This window comes from Atractosteus spatula, chromosome 5, assembly GCF_055471065.1.
Source record: "Atractosteus spatula isolate fAtrSpa1 chromosome 5, fAtrSpa1.hap1, whole genome shotgun sequence".
In the NCBI taxonomy this organism is placed as follows: Eukaryota; Metazoa; Chordata; class Actinopteri; order Semionotiformes; family Lepisosteidae; genus Atractosteus; species Atractosteus spatula.
Window position 1 is genome coordinate 34,257,848 of NC_142710.1, and position 22,323 is coordinate 34,280,170.

The 22,323-nt window shown below is 38.8% G+C and overlaps 1 protein-coding gene across 1 annotated transcript; it reads left to right on the plus strand.

The window, feature by feature from the left end:
- Nucleotides 1-1,994: 1,994 nt before the first annotated feature.
- On the plus strand, nt 1,995-20,983 carry as3mt (arsenite methyltransferase). The gene is made up of 11 exons (XM_088917500.1): nt 1,995-2,053; nt 2,914-2,968; nt 4,099-4,226; nt 4,463-4,613; nt 6,838-6,974; nt 7,245-7,314; nt 7,673-7,754; nt 8,184-8,315; nt 8,538-8,680; nt 9,672-9,806; nt 19,117-20,983. The coding sequence occupies exons 1-11, from the start codon at nt 2,028-2,030 to the stop codon at nt 19,219-19,221; spliced, it is 1,164 nt and encodes a 387-aa protein (XP_088773626.1). The 5' UTR covers nt 1,995-2,027; the 3' UTR covers nt 19,222-20,983.
- The last annotated feature ends 1,340 nt before the right edge of the window (nt 20,984-22,323 follow it).

Below are 22,323 nucleotides of genomic sequence, written 5' to 3' on the forward strand. Positions count from 1 at the left end.
AATGAACTAACAAAGTAACGCCTCCCTAAATGTAAGACTGTTTATTCATGTATAGGCTGCAAAGTCTGGGGTCAACTGATCAAAAGATCACAATGAAAGATCTGGTGATCGTGACTTTGCTGTTTTGTACCTCACAGAGGTACGTCACAGTCAGGAAAATGCGCTATATTGAAATATATTGAAACATCCACCCCACCCGACAGACTCGGGAAAACAAATTGCCCCCATTGTTTTCATCAGGAGTTAGATTACCAAGTTTGTTGTAACCTGTAAACTTCAGTTTAGTCACGTGATTACCCGAAACCCCAAGGCGCTATATCTCGGAAACGAAAGCAGCACAAACGCTACTTACAGCGACACAAACCGGCACAAACGCAGCACTAACGATTGCGGTGAGTTACGTCGTTTGTGCTGTTCGACGGGCGGGTGGGGAACTTCATGGAGCACGACAAGCAAACATGTCTGGGTCATGACATTGCAGACTGCAGAAGACTCGACTTCACCTGAGGATCTAACACAGGCACCCATACCTGTGTCTTCAGAGGTCAAGGTGTGCTCTCATGCTCTATTCTACACCAAGGACCGGCCGGAAACACAAAAATAAAAGGACTGTGAGCTCATCGCTTCATGTTTGCGCGTAAGACCCCTGTAAATACAAACACACGGATAATGACAGTTTATTAAAGAATTCAGATATATGTTCACTTCTGTTATGTGAAAATAAAAAATATGTTTCCAGTGTTGCCGCGGTCCGCAGGTGTGAGACGGTGGACTTTCCAGTGTTGCTTCTCGGATGTGTTATTTACTACCCGCGACAACCTTGTACGTAGTACCCCTTAAAAAACACCCTGGTTCTTTTTCACGTTAACAAATGTGCTTTGCATAAAACGTGCAACAATGGTCTTGTTCGTAAAGTTGCAGATTCAAGCCTTTTTTAACACTTGGCTCGACTGACGGGTCGAATTTTTACACGGCCCTTGCGCGTGTTTATTTAAGAAGGAGGCAGTGAGAAACTGATAACTTCTTCTGATTTTTTAAAAAGCACACCCCTATGAAGTATTAAGACGTGCTCGTTAAAGCCTCTTGGTAAGAACGTGCAATTGTTTGCTAGTGTTCGCTTTTTGAGACTACACCCGCAACTCTTCTGATTAGGGTATGTGATATTCGTGACAAATTTAATTTTCCTGTTCACACAAACGCACAGAAGACACTGATATTAAATGCAAAATCCACCGCTGCCCCCAACCCGGGCAAAAAGAGGAGCACAATTGCAGAACTGTTACTTTAGCACCGGTAACAGAGCGCTTGAACTCAGCAGGCGGGGTCACTGGAGGTCAAAGTCACCGTGCATTGTCACGTGATCACCGGAAAAACAAGGCGCTATATTTCGGGAACGGAAGCAGTACAAACGCAACTTTCAACGGCACAAACGAATGAGGTGGGTTTCATCGTTTGTGCTGTCTGTAGGGGGGCAACTTCTCGGAGCTCAAGGATATCTGAAATGCATAACTGCATGTATTAACATCATGAACTATCACGAAAACATGTTATACAAGTTTAATTGTTCAACTAATTGACCTTTCAATAAATAAGATTTATTTTTGTTTAAATTCTTCAGATTTAATATTAAAGTGCGGGGATGTCGATATACATTAATCAATTTCGTAGATCAAAGTGTGACGTCACAACGTTTTAAGTGGGATAAACCACGTGAAATATTGAAAGACACACAACCGAGTGCTGTGGATTATAAAGACGATTTAGCACCTGATGTGATTTATTACAAATTTTAGCCATCCAGTAATACAACATTCACGTGCAAAAAAGCAAACGTAAGCACTTCGATCTGCAGCACTGATCTACAGTTTTACAATTGGGTTCGAGAAGCTCAATATACACTGGAAAACAGAAGAACAAAAAAAAAGCTAATTCATTGTTATATAATAGTTTATTGCACGTTTGGGCAATGTGTCGCGACGTATTCTGGGATGGTTTTACCGGAAGTCGGCTGTTGCAAAGTGTACAGTATGGCGGAGTGTTGCTCAAAAAGCAGGTAATGTAAGACAATACTTATTTTACTAAAAGTATGTATGCCGTGCTTATTTTTCTTTTTTAATATATCCTTAGTCTTATCCACCCCTGCAAGCTTTTTTAACAGGTGTTAATATCGATCATTTTAAGAGGTTTACAGGATTGTTACCTATGGTCTCCTCAACCAACATTTACTGTAATTGCTCGGCTGCCGTTAGGTTCTTGTTTTTTTATGGTGGTAGCTTTATTGGGTATTAGTACGTATGCCTTCTTCTCACGCTCACATAATCGACATATAATTATTTAATAATTTTCTTAGAACTGCAAGATCGGTCGCCTTTTTTATGTTTTTTTGGTTTCGGTCATTGCCTTGTTTAATAATTAATGTTACTACTGCTACTATTAATCGGTATGACTACTAATAATAAAACATTAGTAAATTATAAGACATGTACCGGTAATCATATATCCACACTAATACAATTTTCGTGTTCAGATTGGGAAGTTAAAAACCTTACTGCTTAGCTTCAGCAAATAGTAATTGGTCTGACTGCGCAGTTCATTTAGACTTTGCTCTGTGATGTTTTCTGATTGTCCTAGCTAAAGGACTCCTAAACGCCAAGCAAGTAAAGTTAGAATAATTAAAGATGAAAAAGGCCTTATAAAGTACTGTATAGGTTTGTAGTTTTGTTAAATGATACAAGAGAAACCTGACGTTTTAGAACCTTTGCATTCTTTGTATAAAAAAGTAATTCTCCACCACCACTTCTTTTTGTAGGTTTCTGCCTGTGTTAATCATGCTTTTTTTTTGGAACTGACCAAAAATATATTTCTTTCTGTGGTTTTGGCTCTGTAATTCATCTTGTTTTTAATTATTTGTAGTGAATGCGGAACAGGATGTGGATCCCAAGGCATAGGTGTTTATGCTGATGTGAAGGTAGTTTACTATTTCTGGTGGATATCTGTAAAATTATATCAGCATGACGATAATGTTAGAACTTTGTAGCCTGATCACATCAGATCTCAGAAACAAAACAACTCTGCCCCTTGTCACCTAAACATGATTTCAGTTCTATCTGAATTCAACTGCTTAATCAGTTTCTCATTTGTATACCTGATCTCCATTGTACTGGGGCCACTGCAGTCTAATGGCTGCTGCTTGTCATTCAGGTGAGCGATGCACTTCAGTGCTAGATCAGGTGCGTCCACTCCTATATGTGAAGTGTTTTAGGGATCCTTTGGGAGAAAAGTGCAATATAAAAATTATTATACTTGTCAGTATATGAGTATTTTGGGAACTTTATGTTACAATGCCATGCCTTATTCATATCAGAATGTTTATAAGTGGTGTAGGTGAGATGAGTAATCCTAGTGTGAATGACTGCTGCCCATTTGTCCCAGAATCTGTGGTAAATAGACCTGTGAAGTGTGTTTGTAACATGCTGAAGTCTGTGACAGAATTATACCTTCTGCCTGGTATATACCAATGTATTCTTCTATACAAAGAGGGTAATGTTTTTAAAGGAACACGATGTCCTGCTGTGTTATACTGTACCCATTGCACACCAAGTCAAAGAGTTAGGGCATCACAACTCTGAGATAGTATTGCTAATCAGCAGAAATGAAGTACCAGGATCAGGATCGCTGCTTCCTCTTCACAGTTTAGATTCATGGCTGCTTTGGTTATGACAGATTAAATACTGATTAAATACAGATTAAATACTCCTCATCTTTTGCCATTCCATGTGCTGTTAAAGCATAAACAGGTGTTCTTTTAAATTTGGTCTTATATCAGTCCAGACATTTGGAAGATGATTACGTTGGAAGGTCAATTACCTATATTCTGATTTAATCATTTTTTTAATGCATTTGTTGGTGTCCGAATGAACTCTGGCACAAATATGTCAGTAGTTCTCATTGTGATTTGATTATGTTGGGGATATTATCAGGAACTGTAGCCTAAGCACAGACTAAATATAATGGAGTTTAAAGAAATATAAAATAAAAAAAAGGAATATAAAGAAAACCCTGAAATCCTGGATTGCAGATGGTCTGGTCTCCCTATAGGATTACTATGGGAAGCAGCTGAAGAAAACCTCTGATCTCAAGAGCAATGCCTGTGTTTCCCCAGCCAAGCCTACACCAGCATTTATCTGCAAGGCCCTGAAGGAAGTGCACTCAGAAGTCACCAGCAGGTGGGTTGTGGTTGTGTGTGGATTTTATTCCTGATGTTTATGTCACACTGGAAAAAAAGACGTGTTGCGTTTTTCCCAGAATGTTTGTCCTTTTTGTGGTCAGTCATACTGATCTTTGCACTCACCTCCTACCTTTTCCCTGCCTGAGCTGTTCCCACAAATTGGTTGTCGTACAAATCATGGGACACCTGTGTTGGGAGGAGGCCAGATCACCTTGTTAAATCTGCCCACTGCAGGTATTATGGGTGCGGTCTGGTGGTGCCAGAGTGCCTGGAGGGCTGTAGAGTGCTGGACCTGGGCAGTGGCAGCGGGCAGGACTGCTACGTGTTGAGCCAGCTGGTGGGAGAGGAGGGGCACATCACTGGCATTGACATGACTGAGGAGCAGGTACTGTACTGTGGACTCTGCTATGGTTCAGTGTTGTCTGAGAAGGGAAGGTTAGTTACTGTTAGTAATACTATTGTTTTACAATAGTACAAAGGTTGTAATGCACACGCAGTTGCTGAAGGCAGTTATCATTAAAACAATCCCCAGAAATACATCTGGGTTAGAGTCAACATGGTAAACCAGAATAGAACCACTGGTTGCCAACCAGTGTAAACACAAATATTTAATTTGTTAATAGAAATTTGCCACAGGGAACATTGTTGCATCCTAGCACCTCTTTTGAATACAAACAATAAATCACAGAACAATAAGACAGCAAACCCTTTGTAGATTTTCTTCAGTAGAAATTCAAACCTTTCTCGTATATTCAGCCTAGGGCTGGGCGATAATTCGATAACGATAATTATCGCGATATAATTTTCCTCGATATAATTTTAACAAAAGTTCGATAAATGTTCGATATATATGTTTATGCTTTGCGCATGCGCACAAAATACTGTGCGAGTGTGCGTGCGTGTTGCAGACTGGGCAGCTATCGTGCTGTTGTTTACCCACACGGTGGTGGCTGACAGGATTGTAGTTAGAGTGGAGAAATGAGCGACACTGAAGCAAATGTAGTGCTGCCAACGACCAGCACGAAGGACGATGACATCGTCGACAGAAAAGGTCATTCAGCTTCGGTAATTTGGAGATATTTTGTCTTTTTACGATCAGACATAAAACAGAGCACTTTAAACTTTGCAGTCTGTCTGAGCCATCTTCTGTGTGTGTTTTATCACACTGCAGTATTTAATTTTTCTGTTAAGATATTTATTTTGTAAATTTTACTCATGCATATTTTGACATAAAAAAGACTTGAATACTCTCTACCTCAGATTTGTTTAATGTTTCTGCTGTTTGGCAAGTGTTTGTTGTGTTCTTAAAATAAAGAGTTGTTTAATTTACCAATTAACTGTCTGGTTTCTTCAACTTTCACTCAGGATAAAAAATCTGCCCTTAAACTTGAAAGAAATAATGATTTGACATTTATCGTGATAATTATCGATATTGACTGATATGAACATTTTTATCATGATAATGTTTTTGGCCATATCGCCCAGCCCTAATTCAGCCCCCCTTTTTCTGACAATCTGCTGGACAATGATGAGACCCGTACTGTGCTGCATGAAATTTTGTTCCATGGACCCACTAGGGGGAGTAGCAGTCAGATCTGTTTGTTTTTTTAAGGAGAAGCCGGTCCATCAGTGTGAAATTGCTGAAGCAGTGGTGGGCTTGTGTTGCTTATCCAGTATAACAAGATGCTGCATAGTTTGAAATTCATCCAGATTTCAAGTGTGACTGAAGTGCTGATTATTTTGGCAGTAGTTATTTTAGTCATTTAATAATGTGAAATCTGAAATCCGTGAAATGTAAATGCTTGCATTTTTGGTTAAGACGGATTTCATGTTATACAGGAATCATACTGGAATGCTAGCATCATAGGCAACACATCTTAGACCTCATCTTAGAACATCTTAGCTTCACATAAAAATAATTTACATTTTTGCAAAGATAATGTTGTAATTCATCATAATGCACAATTAGCTCTTTCTTGCATACATTCAAGGAACATACTTGCTGTAATACATTTGAAAAAAGTGCACATTTTTTGAGGCACAATGTCCAGTGGTTAACATTGCTGCTAACCACTCACTGCAGTTTGAAAGCTAGTGGTTAGTATCATTGCTAATTGCAGAAACTACAAAAACTGTTTAAAATCCATAAAATGTAATAAATACATTTAGTTGGACTATATTATAGGCGTCATTTGCTTTCCTTTTCTATGATATGTGTAATGATTAAATATGCCTCACATTATTGCCTTTAAAACAGTGACGTAATCATTCATTAACAAATTCTCACCTAATATCTTTCAAGGAACAGATCCCTTTTGTAAAATGAGTGCATGGTCATTGAGTGGTCCACGCACTGATACTGTATGTCTGTGGTATAGAGGAAAGCATGATGAGAAGATTGCAAGGCCGTGCAGTGTTGTACATGTGGAGAACCAAGCGAAATGCTGAAATACAAGACTCAGAAGAAACTAGTGCTTTCACAGCCGTTGCTCTTCGAGCTGGGATATAAGATTTGGTTTCAGTTCTGATGGAGTCTTGGTCTTTGGTCACTGTGTATAAAGTCACAGAGTTAAATTATAGTATTAATCAATCTCGATATCTCCTTTTAGCTGGAAGTGGCTGAAAAGTACATCGACTACCACATGAAAAAGTTTGGCTACAGGCATCCGAATGTGGATTTTGTTAAGGGATACATTGAGGCTCTGCAGGACGCAGGATTAAAAGAGAACACGTACGATGTCATCATGTGAGTCTCTTATTTTACTGGAAAGCCTGAGTGTGTTAGTTTTTTCACTGCATTATGAGAGTTCTAACTAGAACATTGAAATTACATATAAGAATTTTGTATTTGTTCTGCGCAAGGAAAAAGGAGCCTTTAAGCCTCACATCTCAAGATCAGTTCTCCATCAGATTTTATTATAAAGCATTCTCAAGCTGGTGCATTTCACTTTTTAGTTTGGTAATGGCAATGCAGTGTTATGGTATCAACATTGATGGCCTGTGGATTGTTCTGCAGATCGAACTGTGTGATCAACCTGTCTCCCAATAAGTCTGCAGTGCTGAGGGAAGCTTACAGAGTGTTAAAGGTAGGTGGAGAATCTCAGGAGTGTTTCCACTGGGTAGGAGGGAAGGTCATGACATCATTGTTGTATCTAGTGGCGTATGAGGTCACCTGAATTACCTACACTGTGTGAATGGTTGTTTTGAGGTCGTAGCTGGTTCAGGAATTAATGCTCAGTAGAATTTTGTCTCTGATGATAAAGGTACAAATCTAATCTCTCAAGAGAAAGGTCGGTAATCGATGCCCTCCACAGTTTTGCAAACAGTTCTTTTCCATTGTTCAATTTGAGTATGGGAAAACATCTGAATGTCTTGACAATGATCTCCTCTGAAGAGTGTAAGTGGCGTGTGTGTCACTGTGCTACAGGACTGTTCTGTTTTCAGGATGGTGGGGAACTGTATTTCAGTGATGTCTACAGCAACAAAAAGCTGCCAGAGGAAGTCAGAACACACAAAGTGTTATGGGGTAAGGGTAACATTAGTTAAACAAAGCATTATTTCAGTAGTTGGTGATGGTGTTATAAGTGCCAACTCAGTGGTTTAATTCATTCACTCATCTAATGGATGTTTAGTCTCTTTTCCATTTAAATATTTTGCTCGATTGTTAGACCTTTTGAACCCAGGTAATAATATAAGCATGGGTAACGTATTCATTTTAACATTCGCAAGTTATGTGAATAATATTTTTAATATATACAGAGTGCCACATCTTTGAAATGTTTTGATAGTTTTTTTTCCAGTCTTGGCACTGATAGCCATTTTTGGCAGAGATATGTGTACCTTTTCTAAAATGCACGCTAGCATGACTTAGAAAATGCTGTGATGAAGGTAGAGTTACTCCATGAGTTTTAGCTCCATTAAGGGCCACAGTAATGAAAATTCTTTCCCTTGTAAGGTGAGTGTCTGGGTGGAGCCCTGTGGTGGAAAGACCTCCTGCAGTTAGCTGAAGAAGTGGGATTTGGCACACCACGACTGGTCACTGCCCGTTATATTACCATTGGGAACAAGGAACTGGAGAGCCTGATTGGTGAGTTCAATGGGGGAAGTACCCGATCTGTTTTAACATTCTCATACAATGCATCAGTAGGATAGGGCTGATAAAAACTCGTCCATATCCACAGTTTTAGTATTATGAATTCATTTTTACTTTATACATCTTTCTACATAGTGTAGTTTGTCTCACTGCCACCGTACGAGTTTTTAAACTGTGTCATTAAACTGTGCAATTTTCTTTCCTCCACCATTCCAGGTGACTGCAAGTTTGTTTCTGCAACCTATCGGCTGTTCAAGATACCTAAGAGCTGCCCAAGGGAAAGACGTCAGGTCATATATAATGGGACCATTAATGGCTTTGAGAAGATGCTGGAATTTGATGTGAACTACACATTTCAGGTTGGAATATGAGTACTATATCACTTAAATAATCAGTCATTTGTCGGACACCATTTTTATTTGGTCCAAAACCCTCCGATTTTCTTTGAACATTGTTTTCTTTAATTCTGTCTAATTAAAGCTGTTTTATTATTTTATTTACCTTTCAGGTTTCATTGAATTTTACCTATATAATTTCAGATTTCACTTCACACTCCTGATCAGCTTTTCTTTTAATTCCCATTCAAATTAAACAAACCTTTATTTGGTGGGCTGGATCTGCTAAGGATCTGTGCCTGTGGCTGGAAGGTTGCCAGTTCTCATCCTGCAGCTGGCAGAGGAATCCTACTCCGTTGGGCTCCTGAGCAAGGCTCTTAACCCCAACTGCTCCAGGAGCGCTGTATAAATGGCTGACCCTGTGCTCTGACCCAAAGCTTCTCTATCCCCGTCTGTGTGTCTCATGGAGAGCAAGCAGGGGTATGCGAAAAGACAAATTCCTAATGCAAGAAATTGTATATGGCTAATAAAGTTATCTTATCTTATCATTGTAAGCAAAGGTCATTTTGTATTCAATTCAAGATACAAATGCAAGCCTCAATCAAACAACGGGGACCTGTTCACTTGAAAGAGTCATAAGGAGTTGTCTCTTAACTTTGCATATCAAAATCTTATTCCCCAGTGTTGAAGAATGTACATTTTTATTTAATTTCAGTTTTGTGTGACTTTGAACTAATCACAAAAAGTTAACTTGATTATTAGATTAATTTGGACCTAATTATTTAAGAAATGGTTATACCCTGTTGATGAAATAATACATTATACACACAGTGTAAAGGGTCATCAAATACACACAATACCTATACTGTAGCTTAGAACAACTTGTCTAGCTAGATTTGGTTTTAGATCAGTGACAGATGAATGTAGTTTAAAGTAAAAACACAGATGTTTCTTTGGTCATCAACCCAGATTCAAATTCTTGGATTAGCTTGAGTTTTTATTTGTTTTCTCTCAGGAAGGTCAGGTGGCAGAGGTGGATGGAGAGATAGCGGCCATTTTGAAGGGTTCCAGGTTTGCAGAAGAATTTTCTTTCCAGCCAGTGGTGAAGACCCAGCCTGCCTCTACTGGATGTTGTCCTGCAGTATCACAGGTGTGTTCCCGTTGAGCTTTTCACATTTTTAGACCTTAATACCTTAACTGATCAAATCTAGATAAGATGGTGGGTAAAAGTAGAGACTTGACCTCTCTAACACTGTCTACCAGTCTTGTAATGAAGAATAACTGATTAACCTCACTTTCAGTGCCAGGCCAGCCTCCTGACGCACTTTTTACTTCTTTTATTGTCCCAGATGGAAAATTGGCTTTGCAGACAGGTAAAAGACATAACATGATATAAACTACAATCACGCTATAATTAACACAACATGAACCCATGAACAATTTAAGAAATAAAAACGTACATGCATGAGATGTGGAAAACAAGTTAGCAATTTAAGTGATCTTAACAATTTAGGAAAAAAATGAAATTGGGTTATCAGTATGTGAGATGGATATATAAGATGCGTGATTAAAAATAAATAGGGTCAAATAAACTATCATAGTGAGGTGTGATAGACTCCGTCTCTGCCTGGGTGAAAATGGAATCTAACCCTGCCCATAAGGCGTATCCAGAGGTGGGGTTTCGAGTTCACGTCCCGGCACTTGTGCTCATGGATGACTCGTGTCAGAGCTGTAAAAGCTCAGACTTTGCACTAAGCTGTGTTTCTGCTTGGTCAAGCTTGTATTTTCTAGGTAGAGTTTAGTGTGGAGAATGTCTTTTCTTTATTTTTTTCATTCTCCCTCAACCACAATGGTCTGTCCTCCCCCCTGCCAAGGTCCTTCTCTGTCCTGCAGTGGGGATGTGGAGCAAGCCAGCTGCAAACAGGCTGAGTCTCCTGCCTTCCTGGGCTCTTCACCCCCACACAGCAGAGGCAGGACCCGGTTAATCAGCTCTTCTTAGTCATTACTTCCACAGTAATGGGACCACGCTGATAAGACCACACAGCAGATGTGAACCATATAAATATAACCGACAAAGCAAAGAAATAGGGTTTTAGCAAATTTGTGTTCTGGCTTCACTAACCACTCTGTATACACTGTATCTCAAGGATATTCATATTAGAGGCACAGTAAGGAGAGGCTAAAAATTGTTTTGGAAACGCATGAAATACCCTTAGATATTCTGTATAAATAACAAAAAATTAATATGAACCAACACTTAAGATGGTAGTATGTACATATCTTAGCTGCAATTAATAATTTTATACTGAATTTATTTTAAATGGCCTACTCTTATAATCATTAGTGAGGAGTAATGTTAATAGTTTTTTTTTTACTTTAGGAAGAGATTGGTATTGAAGAATGTCTTAAGTTTATTGCCCTCTTTGCTCTCAGTTGGGGCATCCTAACATATCCAAAGTAGGAGAACTACTGTAAATTACCTGATTTACCTGATTATACTTGGTCCAATTCTCTATAAAATCTTTACAGAGGTGATGTGTTTTTTAACTGGGGAAAGTCCCTGGCAATCTCCACATTACTGAGTTAGAACAATCTGGCAATTAAGTTATGAGCCTTAAATGTAAGGAAACGTGCGGGTTCTAGAGTCCTGGGTAACATCATTAAACATGATAAGCCTTGGCTGCTGTTAAAATTGCTGGTCTGATCAGAGGCTAGGGGGACGACTCTGTTCAGTGAAGTAAATAAGCACTTGTTTAACATATTTACACATGACAAAGGAAGGAAGTCTCATCTTGGACAGTCTTCAGAAGTGTTTCAACCTTGGACTTTGAGAAATACAAATCTGTAGGTTTTACAGGTGCCTTTTAGTCTTTAGTGTTTAAAGATCTAGGTAGAATAATTGCCAATGACACAAATTAATGGTTGGATAAAATAATACACCACAGGTAGATAGATAGCCTTGTGAATCTTATGGAAGTATTGTTCATTTTTTTCTTGACTTTGGTGTACTTCTGGGTACCTACATACTGTGGACAAGCAATCCATCTAATTTTTGTGTTGTGAATTTGGCGATTTGATAGCAATGAAGAACAAAGACCACAGTTATTGAATCCACCCAAAATTGTAATGCTGGCTGGTTGTGTTTCAGTGTCAGGTGGTGCTGCCCCACTCAGTGTCAACAGTTTAAGCTTCAAGGCCAGTCAGCTGTGTGTCCTAGAGATGTAACCTTGCAGTTTATTTTGCTGGACCACTTTTAAAGCATTAACATTGAGATTATACTTTTGAATTAAATAAAAAAAGCTGGGCGATAAGAATAATTGATAAACTTGTCACTTGGCCAGTACTGTATGTCAGTCCTGACAAGGCTAATCCTAGAGGTTAAATAGTGCTCTGAGAGAATGAAAAAGAAATCTGCGATTGCAAACTCAATGGTGATGGTAAAACAAACGTACATATTTGGTATTTTGGTATTTAGTAAAAGTTTAGTCTAAGCTTTAAAATGCTTAGTGTCACCCTGTGTCTTAAAGTCTTGGTTCTACTTTCTTCCATGCTTCATTATTATAATGCTTATTGTTTTACCCTTTGATAGCAAAACAAGAAAAAAAACCAGATCATTTTGGATTTTGGTGTAGTAGTGTCAAGCACATTGGCCAGGAAGAGTGATTTTGGAGTTTTACAAATTGATGATTTGGTTTAACAAGTCAGACGTCCCATGGTCTGCTTTAGACATGGGAGAAGTATAGCTGGGAGTCCTCATTTTTCACCATTTTATTACTGGAAAGTGGAAAGCTCATAAGAAAATAAAATTAATTCATCCTTTAATGTATTAATTATTTTATTTTGGTAGTTAGTTCGCTACGTAAATCTGCATCATGTGTCAAGAATGCTGCCTCTTTTTGCACTACAAGCTAAAATGTAAATACCTTGCTTGGTGGCAACCATGAGTTAGACATGAGCTATGCTTATGCCTTTGGCACCTAGTTGAGTGGGTGATGCCAGTCAGTGCTTGTAGGATTTGTTTGACACCCCCAGTGGGATTTTAACAGCAAGGCACTCAGTATACAGTACCTAGAATTCATTTGTGAACCTCCTAGGATGATACATATTCTTGTATATTTTAGACCTAAAACATAACTAGATCTTCTTGAAAGTCTTAATGAAAGATGATCACCTGATTAAATTTATAGCACAAAGACACAAGATATATTTGGATTATCTAATTAGTAAGATGATCCAATAATGGATGTGACTAAGTATGAGAACCATTAGATTCAGTAACTGGTGGCACCACTTGTGCATCAATGACTTCCACTAGTTTTCCTGAGTCAGTCTCGCACTATTTATAAATTTTGACCCATTATTCCTTTCAGAACTGCTTCACGTTGGTAGCATTGTGAGGGTTTCCTTGGACAAACAGCTGGCTTTGGTCCTGCCGCAACATTTCAATGGGGTTCAGGTCTGGCTAATCAAAAAAAATAACATTTCTTCTTCAACCATTCTGTTTAAGATCTGCTTTTATGTTTAGGGTCATCATCCCACAGAATGACCCACTCAAGATTTAACTGACGAATGGATGGCCTGACATCGTCCCCCAGAATGTATTGATACGATCCAATGTGTTGGTCCATCAATGATTGCATTCTGTCCAGCAGAACAGAATGGTACATACTCCCACCACTATACTTGGTGGATGTTTTTGGTTTGGAACACAGTGATTGTTTTTTTTCCAGCAAAACATTTCATTTTGTGGCCGGAAAATCCAACTTTTGAGAATATTCTTCCAGAAGTTTAATGGATGTTCTTTTTAGAGAGCAGTAATTTCTGCCTGTCCTCCCAGGAAAGCCATTCATGTTCAGTCTTTTCCCAGTGGTTGATGCATGAACACTGACGTTTGTTGCAACAACAGAGGGTTGCTCATGCTTAGATGTTAATCTGGGGTTCTTTGTGACTTCTTGGGTGATTTTCTGGATTGATTTTGGGGAGTTCTTGGGAGTATAACTGGTCCTGAGTAGAGTCATCATGGTCTTGAATATTTTCTATTTGTAAACTGACAGTGGATGGATGTTTAAAAATTATTTTTAACCCTCTCCAGACTGATAAATATCAACTACTCCTTCCTGAGGTCCTCTGAAATCTCGTCTGATCATGGTATGATGTGTTCCCACTAACCTTTAAGGTTATGATCAAACTTGCAACGTTTCTAACCATTAAATAGGACAGGCACTTATTTCACATAGACTGATTCTTAGTTATAAATTTTTTTACACATCAGACAACATTGCAATTCCCATAATTATAATGGGGATTCATGGACTTTTTCACTGCAGTGTGTGCAGAAAAATCAAAAGGAAGTGAGAGAGCATTAGGAGGCAGAGAGGAACATTTATTTTATGCTCTGCAAAGCAAACTCTATGTCATTGGCTTCTGTTTAACAGGTGCAGTATTATTATGGAGATTTCAGTCTTGATGGGTCAGTGGCGCCCCTTTGTGGACACGTTTTCCTGAATCTTTGTCTTAGAGCTTTTTGGTTTTTTTTTATTCTTGTATTTCTTGTGCATCTGTGTTTTTCATTCCCTCTGACTGTTTTGATCATGAAAATGTCAGTGGATATACAGTAGATCATCTGCCATATTTGCACATCGTATACACAGTTTTGGGAAGAGGTTTGTTTCCAAAATGATCCTTTTACTATGAGGTGTTTTGATAGAATGTGCTGAAAACAATCGGTTTGTTTGTCAACTGGTGGATTTGGCCTGTTGAGAAATGTCCAGTTTGCCTTGAATGACCACATATAGTCTAATAAGACAGTAGTTCATGGTGGATGACTTTATATACATCAAAGCACGGGTGTCCAGTCCTGATCTGGAGGGCTGTTGTATGCACATTTTATTGCAGCTCACTCCTTAATTACCTAAAGCAGCTCAATGTTGGCTGAATTGAATCATTTTAACCAGTTCTTCAGGTGAAGGTGCTTTGAAGACACCTAGAATATCTGAAGAAAGAGCGTCCCACCAAGATCATGATTAGATACTACTGGTTCAAAGAATTCATAATTATGTACTTTGTGTTTTTTAACCCTATGCTTTTGAAGATAATTGCAGGTCATCTGTCCATTACCCGAAAGCCCCTCATTTCCTGATAAGGGTCACAGCAAAATAGTCTATTTTAGAAAGATAGGTTGTAAAGTGGGACTCCACCCTGATTGACATGCCTGTCCTTTGCAGTTTACATTCATCTCAGAGATAGCGATCAACATAGCCAGCATATCTTTTGAATGTGTGAAGACACTGGAGTATCTAGTGAACACAGGGTGAAGATACTTTCTCACAGAAGACATCCCAGCCTAGAATGAAAAAAAAAGAAATAGATGTGGTCATCCAAGATCATGCAACTTTTTTGTGGATTCCCATATGGACAAATCAATATCAATAGGGAAGTTAAAGACATTTTTTTTACTCAGCTAGTTTTATGGGATCTGCTGTCAGAATGTCAGGGAGTTTTGGAAATAACACTTGGCAAAACTTGGCAGAACCTGTCCACATTCTTTCCTAATGACATCTAAGTATGTTACCTGAATTATGGCTAGTACAATAGAACTAACGTCGGCATCAGGCCCGGACCTTTATCTTTTTAAAAGTAGCATTTGGCTTTACCTGCAGAAACTTGACAGTGTTGGCCAAGTATACTGTATATATATGCCTTTTGCTGTTTTATATATGTGTGAAATCTGACACATCTACTCCACCATTTGGCATTGTCAGATAACTCATACTTAACCATCATTATCGTGCTCATTAAGTTTAATTTGTAGTAGCAGTACTATAGATTGATGCATCAAGCCAGCATCTTTTGGCACGTTATCTAGGTATAATTGATTAAGTATCACTGAAGTGGTATTCTTGTAAGCAGCCTCAGGGCTTGCCAGGAGTAAAGTGTAAAATAGGGGAAAGATCAGGAACCTTGTACAGGAACTGCCAAAGCAGAGAATGTTCCTGCTGGGGCCAGAGGCATGTGAATTTATCAAACATTAGAACCTTGTCCGCAGCAGAGGCAAAAGAAAGATAAAGTTGGTAAGCCCAATTTTTCAATCACAAGTTTAATTTTTAGTTACACCTTGTTTTCAAATAGAGCTGTACAGGTTTCTTTTGATTTTGTGTTATTTTCGTTTTAAAAAATTCATTGTTTTTCATAGTGTATACTCCAATAATGAATTGCTATGTGATTTCTTGATGTCTCACTGCACTATCTATTTGTCTTTGGGGTGACAGACTAGAGGAGCCCATTCACCTCATCAAGCTTGTTTGTAGCTAAGTGATCATAGGATCTCAACTTGTTTTGTTACTGGTATTCAAGGATGTTATCCAGCCATTTCTTGAAAGGAGAAAGGTATCAGCTTAAGGAACATGGCTGAATAGATTGTTGCAGATTTTCACAACACTTTGTGTAAAAGTCCCTCAGTTCTCTGTTTTACCACTCTGTAGTTTCCACTTGTGTTCTCCGTTTTGTGTTGCATTGTGGATCCAGATGATGTCCAATTAGGTAGCTTTGTGGATTTTGACCATTTGAATTGGGTCCCTTGTAGTTTTATCTGTTCGAAACTTAAAGAATTCATAGCATGAGCTGCTCTGGGAATGTTTCTTTTCACACTTCCCTGGGCTGATTCCATAGTTCCAGTATATTTCTGGTGTCATAGTGACCAAAATATTACACAGCTTTCTAAATTAAACCTTAATAGTACATTATGCAATTTTTACATAACATCCCTGGATAGAAATTATGCACTTTTAACGGTATATCCTTAATTCTTTTTTTTATCATTTCTCCACATTGTGCAGAGTCTAGAAAATAAAATAATAGGTCAACACAGATGTTAGTATGTACATCGTAACCCTGAAAGCAGGTGCTCTGTTTTATGTTGAGCCAAAGATCTCCCTGTATCCTGTATGGAACCCGGCCCACAGTTCTGGCTGCAGCCACTGGCACAGCCTGGATTCACTCCAGATGGTGGGACTCCTCTTGTTCTTGAAGTGGAGTGGTCTTTTTTATGCATTGTGCTAGCTTAAATACTATGGGTTTTTATTTTACTGATCCCTGCTTTGACAGTAAATTGCACAGTAATAGTCTCATACAGTTCTGTGCAGAGGTATAATAGTTCTGTGTAGAGATACAAAAAACCTATCCCAGCAGATAGTGGATTAAGGGAATGAGCCATCGTCATTTTGAAAAGTGCGTTGAGAAACCTTATGCTTAATGGGCAGTACATAACAATAAACATCATTATTAGTGCTCTAAACATATATACAGGACTATTTCTGCACTAAAGATGTTAAGTAAGCAAATGCAGCATGTCTAGATAGAATACTGAACCTAAATTTTTTTTCCAAGGCTTTTGTTTGCTTAAAATAGTTTTGAATGACAGAAAACAAAACACAAATTACAAAAGAATCAGTGGGAATACATGGTAGGTTATGAATTAAGACGGGTAATAATAATTAGAAATATGTTGGAAACAAATTCACATTGAGACAGCAATGTCCAACCCAAATGTCAAAATGTGAATCTTCTCTTACTCTCCACATAAACTAATTAAGAAAACTGGACAAAATACAGTTTTATATCTGGCTCTGTGTCTTTGTCCATTTGTGCAGTGTTTGTGTTACACGTGCAGCACGTTATTTCTTTGGAAATGCTGCAAATAGTGTCGTATTCTCAGTGACCTACAGAGAATACAAAACAATAGGCAATATGTTTAGAGTATTTTATTTATGTCTTATTGCATCAGAAGACATTCACATCTTAAAACATCAATTGAAGCTGCACAGTTGTTTCTTGTCATCTACCTGTCTACCCAAGCCCACATTAACGTGTATAGATGTAAATTTCTCTTGGTTAATGCAGCTGAGTGAGAGAGCGCAAAATGTAATCTTCTTTGCCAATTATTTACTTTAAAGGAGCAATGTGTGTTAAACATTTACTTGAACAATAATCTAATAAGGTGTGTGTGTGTGTGTGAGCACAGTCCTGCAAAACGTCCTAGGATGTGTGATGACGGTTATGGAGATTGAGGATGTGTGGAAGGTGTCTGAGTCTCGGCCTGTATGTTTCAACAAGTGGCCGAGAGCATGAAGGGAGCTTGACTTGAGCAGGCTGGAAAATCCCTGGCCCTGGTCTGTGTGCCATGTGGTGGACCCACCGCCCCTGTGCTGCCACGGTCTATTTCTTTTCCAGCTCTTCATTAAAGAAGAGGAGGCAACGAAGAAAAAAATGCCACTGTAAGGCTAAGCCTGCTCTTAGCCTGTGGTTGAGCATTAGCTTCTTCAAGTTCAGTGCACTTTTCTATCAGTTTAATCAGTGCTATAAACATTTTCTGCTTACTGCACATACAGAATGTTCAAGCTAAGCTTCTTATGATACAGATAAGATAAAAAAATGGCTTTCATTTGTTGGCTTTGACTTAAGTTCTCCTGTTATTCAGGGTCATAGATGCCATCTCCTCAAACACTTAACCCCCTGGCCTCCTTATCATAGTATTTGGAAGGAACAACTCATCTTCACAGTGACTTCCTCTTCATAAGATCTATCTGTACACCCATATTACATATATATATACATAAACACAGGCTTAACAAATCATGAATTAAAGGTTTAAGATGTGAAATCCTACTCAATACGTGTGTATTGTGTATAAGATGTAATCAGGCTCTGCTGTGTTTATTTTCAGAGAAGCTGCCAGACATGATAGGGTCTGCTCAATATCAGAAGTGCTATTTTTTTGTGGCTGAATTCTTGCTTTAACATATCTGACATTAAAAACATCCATCCATCCACCCATTTCCTAACTGCTTAAACTAATGCAGGGTTGTGTGGGAGCTGGAGCCTTCTCCAAGCAACAGGAGTAGGGCGGGATAGAACATAGATAGGATGCCCGCACGCACACACACACACACACACACACACACAGGGCCAGTTTTCCCAGAAGCCGGTTGACCTACAAGCATGTCTGTGGGAGGAAACCAGAGCACCTTGAGGAAACCCACACGAACATGGGAAAAGCATACAAACACCACACAAGCAGCAATTGAGCCCAGGGCCCCAGGGCTGTGAGGAAGCAATGCTAATAACTGTGCAACACAGCCACCCCATTAAGAAGAAATAACAGACAAGACAGTTGTTTTTTTTAAAGATGCCTAACTATGTACTGATCACCAAGCAAGTAGCTGTTTCCTTGCAGTTTTTATCAGGAGAATTCTATTCATGTTATAAGTGGAACCAATAATATATACAGACATCTTATGTTTCATAAGTGTTTTGTTTTTTTTAAATTTAGTTTGAAAACCATTCATTCCTGATAAGCATGCCGCAATGCAGTCCACAGATCGTTGATATGAGTTTCTTGTTTCTGTTAAAATATACAAAATTGTCAAGCACTGGAAGTATATTACTATCCTTCTTTTTCCCAGACAATTGTCACAGACCCTTTTGAAATCGCTGATCTTCTTGAACGTGGGAATACAAGACTCCCCACTAGAGGGTGCTGTGGTGCCAAAGGATTGGACTGCCAGTGAGAGAACCAGGCTGGAGTTGGGCTGCAGGAGAAGGGAACTCTATTGACCCAGAAAGTTTGTTCCTTGGTGGCTCACGCAATGAAGCCCATCTTGAGTGAGTCGCACCACACGAAGAAACACTGTCTAGAATCAGGCCTACAATTGTAATGAGTAGCTTTGTTTTGGCACTTGCTTTACGTGGATACTAGCAAATTCACACAAATCATTAGAATTGCTCTAATTATCTGTGTCTTACTTAACTAAATTTAAATATTTAAGTAAATTGAGCAACATAGTAAACATTTTAAGAACATTTACACTAATTTATTTATATTTGATCTCCATATCCAGTAATGTATTTGTATTAGGGCTGCTTAAACTCAATAAACAGTATTAAGTCATAGTCTTAAGATTTCAGTTTTACTCACCTATTTAGTCTCATATCAACTGTTGCTTTCAGAATGAAACTGTTGCTAAAAAAGTGTCTTATGTTGAAAGTGATAATATGGACATGTACTGTATGAGCTCTGGATTGGCTCATCCACTTAATCCTGTAGCTATCACTTTTGGCACTTTTGGAAAAAGATATGAGACATGTAAAAAGAGCTACAGACAGCAGCTGCTGACACCCCTCCTCCTCCCCCACCGAAAAACGAGTGTCAAAGCAGTAGAGCCATGTTTACAGTCAAAGTATAACAACACCTTGGAATGAAAGTGTTTCAATTACTGCACAATGCAGTGCAGGCAGGACTGCCCTCTGCTTGCCACAGCAGCTCCCTTCAGTGACCAGTGCATCTGGCTGGCACTGCAGCTCTCCTGTGCGTGCCTCAGCTCTGCAGGACACAAGCTCATCTCAGAGGCCAGGTATGATGTTTCCATCTTTCTCATGTCCACCCGGCCAGGCTGAATGTAACATCTGGACAGTGCAGAACAAATAGAAGGGAGAAATAACTAATGAGTCTGTTCCTGTATCTAAAGGCTATGTTATGACTTGTGATTGTAAACATCTAGAATTTAGAATGTTGTTTTTGACAAGGACTAAGATCATGTATTGTGCTGCATTTTCAATCTTTTGCCACCGAAATGTTAATTGTTACACTTCAGTCTGAAATATGATTCTCTAAGCAACCCAGTTTGTGAACAAGATGTCAGCTTGCCTAAGTGTCACCAGTTGAAGATAATTGTAACACAGCATGCACGCCTTAATTGCATGACCTTAGGTTCATGTTCAGTAAAGAAAAAAAAGTTGTTGTTTTTTAAATCAGATTTGCCCCAGCAAAGCAAGTTCCAGAAAATAGACTGTTTTATGTTTTTGACTTCTGCCGTTTTTATTTTTTACTTCAGTTTCATTCTGGTAATGGTAAATGTTTTCTGTCTGTGTAATCAAGGACTTGAATTGTCATAAGGGGAAAGTGCTCATTTGAAAAAAGTTTGCATGTGTAGCCTTGTATACTGGAGACTAAATTATAAAAACCCACAGAGAGCAGGGTGGGTATACATAATACACATTACCTTGCGTTTCAGTTAGGAAAGTTTGCCGTTTTGGTGCCAACTAAAAATATCTTTCTACAGAGATGTTATGTTTCCCGCTTATGTTTAATTTTATATTTAATGAACACTTGTATACATTTAATATACAATGTATATTTCACTAAGGGTGCCTCTTAATGTGATCCTTTCCTTCGAATGAACAAACAAAATAATTTTCTTTAATTATAAGATTGCATTAATCCTCTGTGCAAAAGGCTGAACTGAACAAGGCAATAAACAGAATACTCTGCTACATGTGTCTTTTGGTTATTTTTGGCTTAAAACAATCTTTTTAGGCATTGCACATTTTATTGGTTCATGATATTGCCAACATTTTCACTTTCATTGTTTTTCCGTAATGCGGTGAGCAAGTTTGCTTTTGTCACTGATAAATAAGATCACTTTATTAGCCATATACAACTTCTTGTATTAGGAATTTGTCTTTTTTCGCATACCCCATCTTGCTCTCCATGAGACACAGACGGGGAGAGAGAAGCTTGGGGTCAGAGCGCGGGGTCAGCCATTTATACGGCGCCCCTGGAGCAGTTGGGGTTAAGGGCCTTGCTCAGGGGCCCAGCGGAGTAGGATTCCTCTGCCAGCTGCAGGATTTGAACCGGCAACCTTTCAGCCACAGGCACAGATCCTCAGCCACAGAGACACCATGCCCATGCTTCCATCTGCTCTGCGTGTTCAGTGATGTTCAGTCTGTACTTGAGAAACCCCTGCCCTTCTATGAAGATTGACAACCGAGAGAAACTGAACCCCCCTTAAAGACTTAATTTTGACGTTAATTATAATAGAGTATTCAATAATTAATGCTTTTTTCTAAATTTAGGCCAATCAGAGTCTATGCAGTACTACCATTTGTCACTAGAGGGCGAAAATGGCACATGACAATTTGCCATTAAAACCTGTTTGTCAAACCATTGAGAAAAGATCCATTTCTGGACTTTCTTTTTTCAACAGAGCAGTGGAATGTTCTAGACTGCAGAGCAGATGGAAGCATGTTGTCTGTTATACAAAAGTTAGTGAGAACTTGGGCCCTGGCTCAATACCTAGGGTGCTGTCTATGTGGAGTTTGTGTGTTGTCTCCTGGTTTGAGTAGCTTCCTCTAGGTGCTCCAGTTTCCTCTCCCAGTTCAAAAACTGTTGCTGGACAGAATAGGCTTCAGTTCCAGCTGTCCCCAAACACTACAATGGCTACATCAGTTAGAAAATGGATGGATGGGCATCCAGGTTTACAAAGATATTAGAGATTTTTGTACTAACCAGTTTTCTTTGTTATGATATTGTAAAAGTTTTATTTTCAGCATTCCTGAACCAGCACTCTAAAGATCATTGCTCATGCACAGCAGCATACACTGACTTGAATAACTCTGGCTGCGTCACTGTATTCTGATTGATGGCCTGGCTTTTTTCCAATGGCACAGACCTGCATTTATTGAACTGTAGCAAATGTCTGACTTTCATATTCTTAATATTTATTTTTCAAGACTTTTGTTGGGTTTTCTGTAGGAGCTCTGTTATTGGATGCAATATTATCTTCGGAATTTTGCAATACTGTTTGCCTCTAGAGGCAAGGTTTGCTTTAGAT

Coding starts and splice junctions, on each gene's coding strand:
- as3mt (XM_088917500.1), top strand. CDS start 2,028: ATGGCGGAGTGTTGCTCAAAAAGCAG. Junction 4,227..4,462: donor CACTCAGAAGTCACCAGCAG/GTGGGTTGTGGT, acceptor TGCCCACTGCAG/GTATTATGGGTGCGGTCTGG. Junction 8,681..9,671: donor ATGTGAACTACACATTTCAG/GTTGGAATATGA, acceptor GTTTTCTCTCAG/GAAGGTCAGGTGGCAGAGGT.